Source organism: Meles meles, chromosome 6 (assembly GCF_922984935.1).
Source record: "Meles meles chromosome 6, mMelMel3.1 paternal haplotype, whole genome shotgun sequence".
NCBI lineage: Eukaryota > Metazoa > Chordata > Mammalia > Carnivora > Mustelidae > Meles > Meles meles.
In genome coordinates, this window is record NC_060071.1 from 43,946,538 (window position 1) to 43,960,770 (window position 14,233).

The 14,233-nt window shown below is 41.2% G+C and overlaps 1 protein-coding gene across 3 annotated transcripts in view; it reads left to right on the forward strand.

Moving 5' to 3' along the window:
• Positions 1 to 14,233, forward strand: part of FAM81A (family with sequence similarity 81 member A) — a 112,425-nt gene that overhangs the window by 79,223 nt on the left and 18,969 nt on the right. For all 3 annotated transcript variants that reach the window (XM_046007407.1, XM_046007406.1, XM_046007408.1), the window contains exons 5-6: positions 9,011 to 9,140; positions 10,835 to 10,941. In XM_046007407.1, coding sequence (XP_045863363.1) covers positions 9,011 to 9,140; positions 10,835 to 10,941 — 237 coding nt within the window. The remainder of the gene's footprint in view (positions 1 to 9,010; positions 9,141 to 10,834; positions 10,942 to 14,233) is intronic.

A 14,233-nucleotide genomic window follows, 5' to 3' on the forward strand; every position in this document is an offset into this window, starting at 1 on the left:
TGAAGTGTGCTGGTAATAAACAGTCAGAAACACTATGAAATATATAACATAAAAATGAAAACTCACCAGCCCTTTGCTCTGTTGTACTCCTTACTAATGTTAGCAGCTTGCTGTCTGTCCTTTCAGACTTTTCTCACACGTAGTTACAAGATAATAACTTATCATCATAGTGGTATGATTTGCCGCATAACAATTACCTAACAGTGTGATTTTAATTTTACAAAGTAATATATTATTATCATTATTATTATTATTCAACCTCAATGCTCCCGCATAGCAATATATTGTGGGCTTTCTTCCAGTATGCACATTGAGCTAACATACTACTTCCTTGGATATGGAGTGTCGTGCTACATGGGGGTACTGTAATTTAATCTATGTAATACTGCTTGGTGTTAATAGAAATTTATGTTGTAGTATTTGTGTTTCCAAGTGAGAAATAGTATTGAAGCCAAGCTATAGCTAGTGAAAATCAGTGAGCCATGAGCATCAGGATAATTTTGAGGCCTTTTAAATGACTTTTTCAAACTCAGTCTGTCCCTCAAACAGCTTTGCAGAGATAATGAAACTGGTCTGATGTAGTGATACCTGACAGTTTCCAACCAGAAAGCTGTGTCTGGATTGGAAAATTAAGCCTTTCTATAATATCTTTTTTTATTTCGTGGTATGTTCAAACCTCGGATAACCCCAAGTAAGATTTAAATAATATGTGATAAAAAATCAAGAACTCAAAAAAAGAAAGAACTGTATTAGGTGTTGTTTGTTTTTTTTTTGTTTTTTTTTTTTCTTTAAAGATTTATTTATTTGATAGATAGAGATTACAAGTAGGCAAGTAGGCAGAGAGGCAGGCAGAGAGGGAGAGAGGAGGAAGCAGGCTCCCAGCCAAGCAGAGAGCCCGATGCGGGGCTCGATCCCAGGACCCTGGGACCATGACCTGAGCCGAAGGCAGAGGCTTTAACCCGCTGAGCCACCCAGGCGCCCCTTAGGTGTTGTTTTTAATCATCGTTTGTGAAATGGGGATGATTTGTGAAGATGAAATGAAGTAGTCTGTATCAAGGATCTTGCCAGTGTGTGGTATATAGTAAATACCTTTATGTTCATTCATTCAGTGATATTTATTGAGCCTCAGGAGAGGCAATGTACTGGGCACTAGGGTTTTTGTGATGAAAAGGGCAGATATTGTCTCTCTTGCTTGCAGTTTATATTCTGTCTAGTAGGGGAGACAGACATCAAACTTACTGCAAAATAATTATTTAATTTTACTTATGATTTGAATAATTTATTTTTAGTTATTTGGAGTTTTCTATCGAAATGTCATCTGTAAATAATGACAATTTTATTTTTTGTTTTCTTATCCTTGTATCCTTAGTTTCTTTTTCTTGTCATTTTGCAATGGATAAACCTCCAACACAGTGTTAAGTAGATGTTGTGATTGGGGACGTCTTTCTTTTGGTTTTTACTTTAATGGAATTCTTCTATTGTTTCTCCATTTGGAATGATAATTGCTCTAGTGTTTTATTTTTTTAGGTTTTAAAGTTTACTTATTTATTTTAAAGAGAGAGAGAAGGCACAAGCAGTGGGGAGGGGCAGAGGGAGAGGGAGAAAGGGAATCCCAAAAAGGCTCCATGTTTAGGCTTCATGCTCCATACTGAGCGTGGAGCCTGACCTGGGGCTGGATCTCAGGACCCTGATATCAGGACTCAAGCTGAAACCAAGAGTTGCTCACTTAACTGACTGAGCCAGCCAGGTGCCCTTGCTCTAGTTTTTCTTTTTTTTTCCCCTTAAACATAGATTTATCAGATTAAGTCTTTTTACATGCCTAATTCATTAAGAATCTATGAATTTGTATTGGGTTTTCTTTTTTTTTTTTCTTTTTTTTTTAAAGAAATCACAAGAGAGGCAGGCAGAGAGAGAGGACGGGAAGCAGGCTCTCCGCTGAGCAGAGAGCCCGATGTGGGACTCGATCCCAGGACCCTGAGATCATGACCTGAGCTGAAGGCAGCGGCTTAACCCACTGAGCCACCCAGGCGCCCTGTATTGGGTTTTCTTAAGTGTTTTTTGCATCTGTTCAAGTCAGATATTCTTCTCTTTCAATCTGTTAATATGTACTTAACAAGGTGGGAAGATATATTAATATACGATTTACATATATATGTACTTAAATAAGTATGTGTATATAATTAATTGTCTTTTTTAAAAATTCCATTTAATTTTAATTCCCATTAAATTTCAGTAGTTAACATACTGTGTTATGTTAGTTTCAGGTGTACAATACAGGGATTCAGCAATTCCATACATCACCTGGTGCTCATCACAAGCACCCTCTGTCATCCCCATCACCTATTTCACACACAAGCCCACCTCCCTTCTGGTAACCATTAGATTGTTCTCTATGGTTAAAAATCTGTTTCATGGCTTGTATTTAATTTTCTTAATAGGAAAACAAGGGAATGGTGACACAAGATTCAACATGCTTACTTTCATGGGTGCAGTTATTAAAAATAATTAACTGAATAAAGTGAGCCAGGCATGGACCAATAATGAGACTGTATTATGAAACAAGAAGTAGGAGATCCAAAATAGTAACTATCATAAAAAGTTTTAATTACAAGAAGTTCAGGAAAAGACATAGGTGGGGCAGTCCCAAAGTGTATAATTGGTGTGTGCCTGATCTCTGGGGGCTCTGGGAAGGCTTCCTTAAGGAAGCGACTTGTGCATTTAGCTCTGAGGGATGAACAGTAATTAACCAAGCGAAGAGGTCAGGGATGAACATTCTAGACAGAGAACAGCATGGGTCAAGACCTTGAAGTGGGAAGGAGTGAGATAAGTTCAAAGCCCTGGGATATAATCAGTGTGTGTGGATGAAGGGGGGGAAAGGGACAGAGATGTGTGAGATGATGCTGGAAGTTAGAGGATAGGAAGCAACACTTTTGGGGCATTTTTTTTTTTTTCTTTTGGGACATTTTAAAGGACTTTAGGTTTATATCCTAAAATAGTAGCAAGTTAAACCGTAGGAATTTATACAGATACAGAATTATATTTAGTTTGCCTTTCCCCCACCCCTCAGTTTTGTTTCTTTGGGGTTAATACCTAAAATCCTTTTACTTACCCCACTTTGTATTCACTGAACACCAAATCGAAAGGCACAGGGAAATATATCTCTGTTTCAAGATTTGGGGTATATCCTGCCAAGCTGTCCTGTGGAAAGCTTATAAAATTGATTTTTCTGCCAGTAGTGTGTGATATACCTTGATTCTACAAACTTTCTCTAATATTGGGCATTCACATTCAAAAAGATTTCCAAAACAGAAGAACAAGGCATAATTATTGCTTAATTGTCTATATTGCGCTATGAACACCGAAAAGATATAAATGCATATATGCAGTTTTTTCAGATTGTTTAACATATTTAAAATATTTTAAGTCAATATTTACAAAAAAAAATTGTCCCATTAATTTTTTTTCTGTTACTTCCAAAAAGGATTATAGCATTTTAACAAAATGAGTTAAACAAGTTGTTCAGCTTCAGGTAAATGTGAGTCAGTATTAAGGTTGGAATAATTGATCTGGTAGCTTACTTTCTTCGGCATATGCAGTATATTAAATTTACCAATAATCTCCGTTTGTTCACCATTGTTTCGTGCATCCCACTTCCTTCTCTGGATGCTTTTTTTTTTGGTAAGATTTTATTTTTAAGTAATCTCTATACCCAGTGTGGGGCTTAGATTTACAATCCAAAGATCAAAATCACACACTCTACCAAGTGAGCCAGCCAGGCATTCCTGGATACCCTTTTCTTTCTCATGAAAGAAATGTATTTAGTGACTCTTTCAGGTTAGGGTTTGTGGGCAATACAATACATTTCTTAATCTTTGCAAGTCTAAAAGTGTCTCTGTCTTTATTTTGCATTTGTCTTCCGCCATTATGGTATCTATTGTCAACTTTTTTTTAAGATTTTATTTATTTATTTGACAGAGAGAGAGAGATCACAAGTAGGCAGCGAGGCAGGCAGAGAGAGAGGGGGAAGCAGGCTCCCCGCTGAGCAGAGAGCCCGATGCGGGGCTCGATCCCAGAACTCTGGGATCATGACCCGAGCCGAAGGCAGAGGCTTTAACCCACTGAGCCACCCAGACGCCCCATATCTGCTGCCTTATGATACCTACTGTGTGCTATCAGTCTTACAGTAGGTCCTTGGTAGGTTACCTGTCTTCAGAATCTGGTGGCTTTTAAGATTTTCTCTGTAATGGGTTATTAGAATTTCATATGCCCCATTTAACTTTATTTATGCCACTTTGTATTCACTGAACACTTGAAAACTCATGTTTTTCTTCAGTTTTAGAAAATGACAGCACTCACCCTTTAGGCCATTCTCTCTATTTCCATGTTTAGGGACTTCTCAACTCCTCTGTCACTTATGTTAACATCTTTTTATTTGTCCTCCTTGTCTCTTAGCTATTTTCCCATGTTTTGACTCTCTGTCTTTGCTGCCTTCTGAATGAACTCCTTGCTACTGTGTCCTGACTCACTGACTCTCCCTTCAGTCATGTCCAGTCAGAGTTCGTCAGGTCTGTGAAGACACTGTGGTTTACTCTTAGGCTCTCTCATTTTTCTCTTATCCGCTTGTTTTTCTTCCCTTTCTGCCTACTTTTGTTTAATAATTTAGAGTTCTCTTGATAGATATTATTATTTGATTTTTTTCAGTATCTTAAACATATTTCTTTTAAACTCATTTGATCCAGGTTTTTTGTTTGTTTTGTTTGTTTCTTTGTATATTTGGGTTTTTTTGAGCTTTCCGTGGCTGGTGGAGCCCCACTCAAGTCTCTGGTTTTGGTTACCCTGGTTCCTGTGTTCTGTCACGAGGGGAGCCCGTTCTTACCCCGCTTGCCCTCTGGAAACTAAAACTTCTTACATCTATTCATTTTCAGATCTGGAGCCCTTTAAGCTTCTAGCACCAGCTGTAGCAAAACATACGCTTTGCTCCATCTTCTGCACCATCTGTCTGTTTTCTGCTTTCTCCCAGACTCCCCCCCTCCGCCCATTCTTTTTTGTCCTTTTGGGTTTATACCTTTTTTATTCATCTGGAGTCATCTTGATGGGTTTTCAGGAGGGAGGCAAAATGAGGGCATGTGTTCAGTCCACCATGTTTCACTGACAGAGCAGGTAGTAGTTTTAGTTTGCAACATTTCAGTACAAAGTGATTAGTAAATTGGTTAAATCTTACAGTTAGTTTATTAGAAAGCCCAGCCAAGTACTAGCATGCCCTCTAATCTTTATTGAGGCTTATAAGCTATAGATCGACGTTTTATTTTTCAAACTTCTAGAGGGATATATACTTTAACCTTTATCAATTAAGATGCTAGTTTTGATAGCTGATTGTGAGATCCTTTTCAGTATCTAAGTCATTTAGGGAACAGTTTATAAACCTCATTGAGGCCCGAGTGCAGATATACATCTTAAAGAATACATTCCCAGGGCTTTTAGGAAGATGGCAGGCTGCTGGTTTACTGACTGTGAGTGGTCACAGGCTTGTTCTTCAATCTGTGTATTTATAGTAACTTGTTCGGCAAGTCCCTGGTCTTCTGAGCTTCTTTGTCTGAGTTGCAGGATAATGAACAAGAACAGAAAGTCAGATAAGATCTCCATCAATAATAGAAAAATATACATGTAAGTTGAATAACATTATCATGGTAGTGGCATGAGAATCTTTTTTTAAAATTTCTAGGTTGTATGGGGCGCCTGGGTGGCTCAGTGGGTTAAAGCCTCTGCCTTCAGCTCAGGCCATGATCCCAGGGTCTTGGGATTGAGCCCCGCTTCGGGCTCTCTGCTCAGCGGGGAGCCCGCTTCCTCCTCTCTCTCTCTGCCTGTCTCTGTCCCTACTTGAGATCTCTGTCTGTCAAATAAATAAAATCTTTTAAAAAAAATTGTTTCTAGGTTGTGTGGTATGTGTACTGAAGAAAAAAAATTTGCACCATGTCCTCATTTTGTATAATTAGCATGTGACAAATAGTAGTCATTCTACAAATCCTTATTGACTGAAGGAATGAATTATGGATTGGGGTTCCAACTCCAGCCTCTCGACTTCTACTGTGTATTGCCCTGAACCTGACATCACTTTCATGACACTGACTGTACCCACATTTCTCTAGCTCTGGGTTCCTCATGCCGCAGCCTCATTTTTACTTCATGGGGAGCCCAGGGAAAGATGGCAGGATAGTGCATATTCCATGTAATTGTAATGCATTCTTTGTACATGGCTGTTGATTGAAATATTTTCTTCGTATAATTGTTTTTCTGATCATAAAATTATATATACTTATTGCAGAAAAGTTGTACAATTTAGAAAAGAATGAATTTTTTTTTTAAATCACACATCCAGAGATGGTTGGTTAATATTTTGTTTTCTTCCTTTTGAAATTAAAAAAAAATTTTTTTTTATTTCTTTCTTATTTTTTTATAGACATATAATGTATTTTTATCCCCAGGGGTACAGGTCTGTGAATCGCCAGGTTTACCCACTTCACAGCACTCACCATAGCACATGCCCTCTCCAATGTCCATAACGCCCCCCTCCTCTCCCAACCTCCCCTACCCCCAGCAACCCTCAGTTTGTTTTGTGAGATTAAGAGTCATTTATGGTTTGTCTCCCTCCCAATCCCATCTTGTTTCATTTATTCTTCTCCTACCCCCCTAACCCCCCATGTTGCATCTCCACGTCCTCATATCAGGGAGATCATATGATAGTTGTCTTTCTCCGATTGACTTATTTCACTAAGCATGATACCCTTCCTTTTGAAATTTTAATGACTATATATATGCATCAAGGTTTGGTCAAGAAAAGAGAAACCATTTTTTTTTATTTTATTTTATTTTTATTTTTATTTTTTTTAATTTTATTTTTATTTATTTATTTTTATTAACATATAATGCATTATTTGCTTCAGGGGTACAGGTCTATGAATCATCAGGCTTACACAATTCACAGCACTCACCATAGCACATACCCTCCCCAGTGTCCATAACCCAGACACCCTATCCCTTCTCCCCACCCCCTAGCAACCCTCAGTTTGCTTCCTGAGAATAAGAGTCTCTTTTTTTTTTTTTAAGATTTTATTTTTTATTTGTCAGAGAGAGAGAGAGAGGGAGAGAGGGATCACAGGCAGACTTATGGTTTGTCTCTCTTCCTGGTCCCAGACACCCTATCCCTTCTCCCCACCCCCTAGCAACCCTCAGTTTGCTTCCTGAGAATAAGAGTCTCTCTTTTTTTTTTTTTTAAGATTTTATTTTTTATTTGTCAGAGAGAGAGAGAGAGGGAGAGAGGGATCACAGGCAGACTTATGGTTTGTCTCTCTTCCTGGTCCCATCTTGTTCATTCGAAGTATTTTAGCAGGAAGGGATTTAATCCAGGAAATTAGAGTTTATAAAACCATTGGCAAATTTGGGGAAGCAACAGGAAGGAAACAGCTATTGGCTCTCAGGGAAGTAGCATGTATAAGAATCACAGCAAGGAGACATTGATAATATTAGCTGTGTATAACAAGGAAGTAAGTAAGTAAGGTGTGTGCCTGGAGGTGACCGTAAACCTCACATGGGCAGTTTAGCACATGTCTCCCCAGCCCCTGCTGGGGGAGGGGCACAAGTGCCTCTCACTGGTGGGATCTGAATCAGAACCCGGCTGGCAAGGTTGTTTGGGAAGTATGGTTTGTGGGCATCTGCCCCTTTGATACAGAGACCATTCACAAGAAGCAGAAATGTTCTGTCAGTTTTGAGCAATCCATTTATAGAACCCTTTCCCTTTGTCACCAGATTCTGTCTTCCTACGGCTTTCACCATTACCCAATGCCCATGAATATCTGGCCATGTTTTATTCTAGGCAAAATGAATCCTCAGGTACATTGTTTGAACTTCTGCCAACTGTGAGGGTTTCCCTTCCTTGATAACCTTGAGGGCCACTCCTGAGTGGGCTTTGAGGTGTCAGCAGTCTTCTTCTGGAAGGTGTCAGTGTATTGGCACCTTCCATCAGCTAGGCCTGCGTTTTCCTTCTTCGGTCTACCTGGTGCTCAGGAACTCCTCAAGAGGCCATATGTGTGAGTTGACGGAAGGCTGGTAGTAGCAAGAGTAATGCCACAGGAGTCTGGGCTCATGCAATTTACTTATGCCTTTGGGATCTGTTGAAGCCTGATGTCTTGGTATACCTCCCCTTTGAAGATGGCGTGCTGTTCACATGCCTCCCTTTATAGCTGGGTGCTCGTGATGGACTGACCAGATTGCATGGTTACTTAATGTCCTGTGCCTTGGCATGTAGTTTCTACCAGAGCCCAGCAGCAAGCCACCAGCTACTTCTCGAGCAGGCTGGGTGGGTTGGAACGGGGCATGACTTTGCTGCATATTCCCAGGGGGCTATCCTGTTGACTCTCCTAGTAGGGTTTGACAGAGGTCCCCAACACAGCTTCCCTGCTGCAGATACTCTGAGCACTGTCGAGACTACCAGGTTGTCAGGCCCAAGGAGCAGAGCAGCTTCTCTGCAGCTGGGACCTGCTGCACAGGCTTCTGCTCTGGTGCCACTCAGAGCAGACAGCCACACGGGCGAGGTGGTAGAGGTTAGCAGCAATACTTTCAAACGTGGTAGAAGTTGCCTCTGAGATCCAAAGAAGACCCAAAGCACTTGAAAGGACGGGGATGGCACCAAAGAGGGACGGGCCATATCTGACACACTGTGTTAGCCTTTCGTCATTGGGCTCTCCCTGCACGTACACTTTTGTACTCGTGAGCATTGTAGCAGCCTTTGCTGCTTGGATGGCTTCATCCCTACTCTTATTAAGCAACATCCCTGTGGTTTAACTTAAAAACCATAATGAGGGCAGCTCTCTATATTCCTGCGAATGTCTATGGAAAAGGATGAGTCATAGTACAGTTTCTTGGAGTGGGGTCGTGCATTTTCCAGTGTGTCAAGAAGCTTCAGTGCTTGTTTTTAAACTTTAATAAGAGTTAGCTTTGTTGTTTGCCTGGACAGATGTGACGCCAGCATAGCCAGACTCTCTGCAGAGCACAAAACAACTTACGAGGGGCTCCAGCACTTGAACAAAGAACAGCAAGCTGCCAAACTTATCTTGGAAACAAAAATCAAAGATGCAGAGGGACAGGTATGGCCGATTCCAGGTAGCCTTTTAAAAATAGGTAATTTGTTCTTAGCTGAGAATAACATGGTGTTGAGAAACCAGCCAGGGTGCCCGGAATGTGCGTGTCTTTTCCTTACTTCTTCCTCCCTCTGTCTCACTGCAGTGGCCCTTCATGGGTATGGCAAGCAAAGCACCGAGAGTTTTTGGTAAGGTCCTACTTGTAAAGATTCTTTCCCCCCATTCCTAAAACAATGAACATATTCCAGAAATTCTAAATTATAGCTCCAAAGCCACTTCTTGCATAGGTAAGTGATTGGGCTTTCTTTTATATGCCACATGTCCCAAGTTTGGGTTCAGGAAGTGGTTACCGTACCGGTCCTCATGCTGTGTGCTACCTCACCACAGTCCTTCATGGGAGAGGATTCAGACAAAGCTAGAAGGTAGGCTGGCTGATGAATATCTTAGACTATTCCACCTTGAAACCCACAGATCAAGTTCATTAAGCAAAACTCTTGGCTTTTCAGTTTGTTTTTTGGCCACTTAAAAGTTTCCCTTTGCCATAAAGGGGCCTGTCTTCTAGGACTTGCCTCATGGTTAAAGAGACCATTCCAGTGAAGTGAGGCATTCACTATTGGATTCAAAGTGGTTGTGTCCAAAATGTATCCAAGGAAGATCTAAATCTACTTAATGTGAAAAACACAGATTTTATAAAGCCATGAAAAAAAAAACAACCCTACAACAAAACAAGTCCAACAATTTTTTCACAGAATGAGTGAGGACAGAATTACCACATCAAGAAATAAATGCTTAGGAAATACTAAGCTTCCCAGTAGCCATGTCAAGTAAAATCCATATAGAAATCTATATAAAAAGAGGCATACTTTTCCTTTGTTCTAGGTCCAATAAATACTTGTTCCATGAATTTCTAAGTAAGGAACACAGAACATCCTAACTTTTGCAGCAACTAAATGCATGTCATATAGAACTAGTTTTATATTAAATTTTAGTAGAAAGACAAGGGAAAGAGGTAGGTCATGGAAAACAGGAGCTGGAGGGATATAATTTACAAAATCTTCTGGAGACTTGAATTGATATGGAGGTAAATCTGGACTTTTTTTTTTTTTTAAGATTTTATTTATTTATTTGACAGAGATAGCACAAGTAGGCAGAGCGGCAGGCAGAGGGAGAGGGAGAAGCACACTCCCTGCTGAGCAGAGAGCCTGATGCAGGGCTCAATCCCAGGACCCCGGGATCATGACCTGAGCTGAAGGCAAATGCTTAACTGACTGAGCTACCCAGGCACCCTGTAAATCTGGGACCTTAATGGTGTTTGTACGTGACAAGAGTTCCGTTCTCTATGACTAGCAGCCACATTTGTGGTAGAAATTCCAGGGTAAAAAACAAAACAAAACACTGTATTTTTTTTGTCAGCATATGGACATAGTGGTCCCGGGGAGGAAGTAGGCTTGCTTATCAGAGAACTATAAAGTTAAGTACTCAGAGCCTAATGAATATTTTGGCAGTGCTCCTGGTCCTGATTTTTTGATGAGTGTGCGTGATAGAAAATGGAAGTGGAAAGACAAGGTGAGCTCCTAAATTAATTGAGTAAATTATATTGAACCTTAATGTCATGGACTAGAATGTAGCTTACTAAATGTTATCTGAGGTTACCTCTGAAAAGATTAGGTGTGATATTACAAGCAAAGCTTCTTTCCCAGATTTCTCAGCTTTTGAACAGAGTGGACTTGTCGATATCAGAGCAAAGCACCAAACTGAAGATGTCCCACAGAGACAGTAACCACCAGCTTCAACTTCTGGATACAAAGTAAGTAGTCAACTAATAGACTTCTTTGGGGGTTGAAGTTCTTGGGAAGCCTATTCCATAGCACAGTTTTTTGCATCTTCACTTTTATTTATTGCACAAAACAAAGTGAAAACAGTCATGAAAGTTAAGAGGAAAAATTTCCTTGTAACATATTGCCACTTTACATGCATTATTGTTTTTAGCAATTAGCTTATAATCTGTCTTGTCATGCAGTAAATATATCTTGAGTGCTGGCCTAGGTGCTGAGCATCCAGAAATGAAGAACAGACTCTGTTCTTATCCTTGTAGAGGATATCCTATCCTGTGGAGCTTGTAGTCTAGGGAGTGGATGAGCATTCATCAAATAATGACTTGAGGGAGTGTAAGCTGTATTATTACTAATGGTGATCATTGCTTTGAAGGAAAGGCACATGGTTGTGGTAGGCTGCATAATAGTCCCCAAATATCACCATGCCCTAATCCCTGTAAATATATTACCTTATCTGGCAAAAAGGGACTTTGCAGATGTGATTAAGGATGTTAGGATGGGTAATTACCCTGGGTTACCAGGGAGACCCGATGTAACCCCCGAGTGTCTGTAAGAGAGAGGCAGGAGGGGCAGAGTCATGAAAGAACAGCATGGCGTGATGGAGGAAGGGGGGGGTGAGGTGCTTTGAAGATAAGGAAGGGACCACAAGCCACAAAACACAGGCAGCCACCAGCAGCTGAAAAAATGGCAAGGCAGTGATTCTCCTGAGAGCTTCCGGAAGGAACCAGCCCTGCTTGCACCTCGACTTTAGTCCAGTAAAACTGATTTTAGACCTTTGACCTCCAGAACTTACTTGGGTAAGCCACCAAGTTTGTGGTAGGTAGTCACCACAGCCACAGGAAGCTAAAACAGTGGTGCCCTGAGAGTGAGTAGCAGAGGCCTGGAGGTGGGGCCTCCTTCCTCAGAAGGCAGTGCTTGAAGTAAGAGCTGAAGAATGAATGGGATTCACCAGGTGGAGCGAGGTGAGAACACATGGGAGGGAGGGGTGCGGCATCCAATAAGCTGCCAGCTGGCCCACGGTGGCTGGAACAGAGAGGGAGGGGAAGTGGAACCTGGGGAGGAGGCGGGCCTATGGCCCGACCTTGTAGCCACATCCAGGGCCTTGGTGTCTGACTTGAGTGCAGTAAGGAGCTGGAGGGTTTGAGGCAGATGGAGTGAGAGAATAAGATTTATATCTTATCTTTAAATGGTCTTGGTGGCAATTGGAGAATGGATCGGGCCAAAGCAGAGATGGGGACATCAGCTGGGGGCATGGTTGCGGTAGTGTAGGTGGGAGAGGCGTGCACTAGGGTGATTGTGACCTAGCCCATTGACACCCTATGGTGGGTTATACTTTCCCATTTTGTTACAGTGATGCTTTAAACTGTACTTGCCCATGGTGAAACTCATCATCTGTCCTTCTGCTCAGTCACAAAACCATCTTTTCCTATCATGAATTTTCCTGAGCTTGGCATTTTCCTGCCAAGGCAGAGCCAGAAGTCACTATATGTGTGTTTGTATATGTGTGTGTGTATTTGACTTAATATTTATTTTTTAAAGATGATTTCAGTGTAGAACTGTGTTAGAGACATGTGGAAGTTTTAAATCAGTCATCTTCCTGGTTCTTACATCTCATTGTACCATACTTAATGCTGTTTCAGGGTTGTTGCTGAGTTAACAGGAATTTTCTTATGGAAAGCATGTTTCTTTTCCTCTAATTACCTGAATTTATATAATCGTTGAGTTATGTCACCACTTCTCATAGATCCTACAAGCTTGCCAAGTACAGAAAAAAATCTCTTCAATCCTCTTCCTTCCATCACAGAGGAAAAAAATAAACATCTTTGTATTTTTTCCTCTCCAAATTACTTCCTTAGGAGATATCACTAGTCAACAGACATGAACATCTTTATTTTTCTTCCTACAATTTAAAGTCTGGAAGTCTAGACACAAAAGGCTGTTCACAGGGGAGAGGGGACAAAGCCTGGGGCAGAAGGTCAGATTGGGGACCCAAAAGGTAAACCCTGGTTGGGTGAACTAGGGAAAAAGCCCATTCCAGGAAGAGAGCCTAAGGAAACTCACCTGTCTAAATCTTGGCTCTGGATAGAGGGATAAAAGATATTCCTTGAAAATTCAGGACCACAATACAGCCTTTATTTATTTATAATATTTGTTTATTTTTAAAATAAGCTCTACACTCAACAGGGCTTGAATTCACAACCCTGAAATCAAGAGTCATATGCTCTACTGACAGAGCCAGCCAGCTGCCCCCACAATACCGCCTTTATGTTGATTTAGAGCTAGAATTCCCATTACCCAAGCAGCTTGAAGAAAACCACAGTGGATAATGTAATCTCAGCATAATCCTGTTTGACGGTGGCCTGAGGTGCATGGTGTAAGCAAATGCTAATACTCAGTGTTCGAGGCTTCCCACAAACAGGTGAAGTTCTAAAGAATCCAAGTGTATAATCGGAAATTGTAAAACAAAGGAAGGAAAAAAGTCACATAAGAGATAGAGTCAGAAGAAACAGGAAAAAGCGAATGCAGACAGACATCTAAATATAGCATATATGGGAATTATTGGATAAAATAAGTGTATGTGTATGTACAGACATTTGTATGTTGTGTATATGTATTGTGAGTACACACACACACACACACACACACACACACACACCCCTTTTTGAAAAGTGTGACTAAGGAATGAGAGATTATCAAAAGTGATCAGCCAGAATTGAAAACAAACAAAAAGAACTTCTAGAAAATATGATCATTGAAAATAAAAGTTGTAACCTCTGGCTCTGCCTGATTAGGGAGCCTGCATTGTGACCCCGGGTGGCCTTGGAACCCACCCTACAGTACTTTCCAGCCGCGGAACCCAGCCTACAGCCCTACCCAGCAAGTAGAGCTGGCTACTCCCACTTATTTTGTTGAGTATTGCCTGCAGCCTTGCTGAAGCAGGGAACCCAGCCAATAATTCCTCCCCAAAACAGAACATAGACTGGGACCTTACCTAACCATGAAGCCCAGACAGTGACTGCCTGATCGCAAAACACAGCCACCGGCCCCACCCACCATGAGGCCCAGTTGCTGCTGGCTCCACCTGACCAGGGAGCCTGGCCAGTAACCTCCCTCCGTAGTGCAGCATAGCCAGCAGCCTGCCTAGTTGTGGAGCATGGCCTGAGGCCTTGTCTGATCATGAAGCCAACTGAACTTGGAGGCTAGCCAGTAGCAACATCTATCTGGGAGGCATAGCTTGGGATCCCACTGGATCAGGTGCAGTGC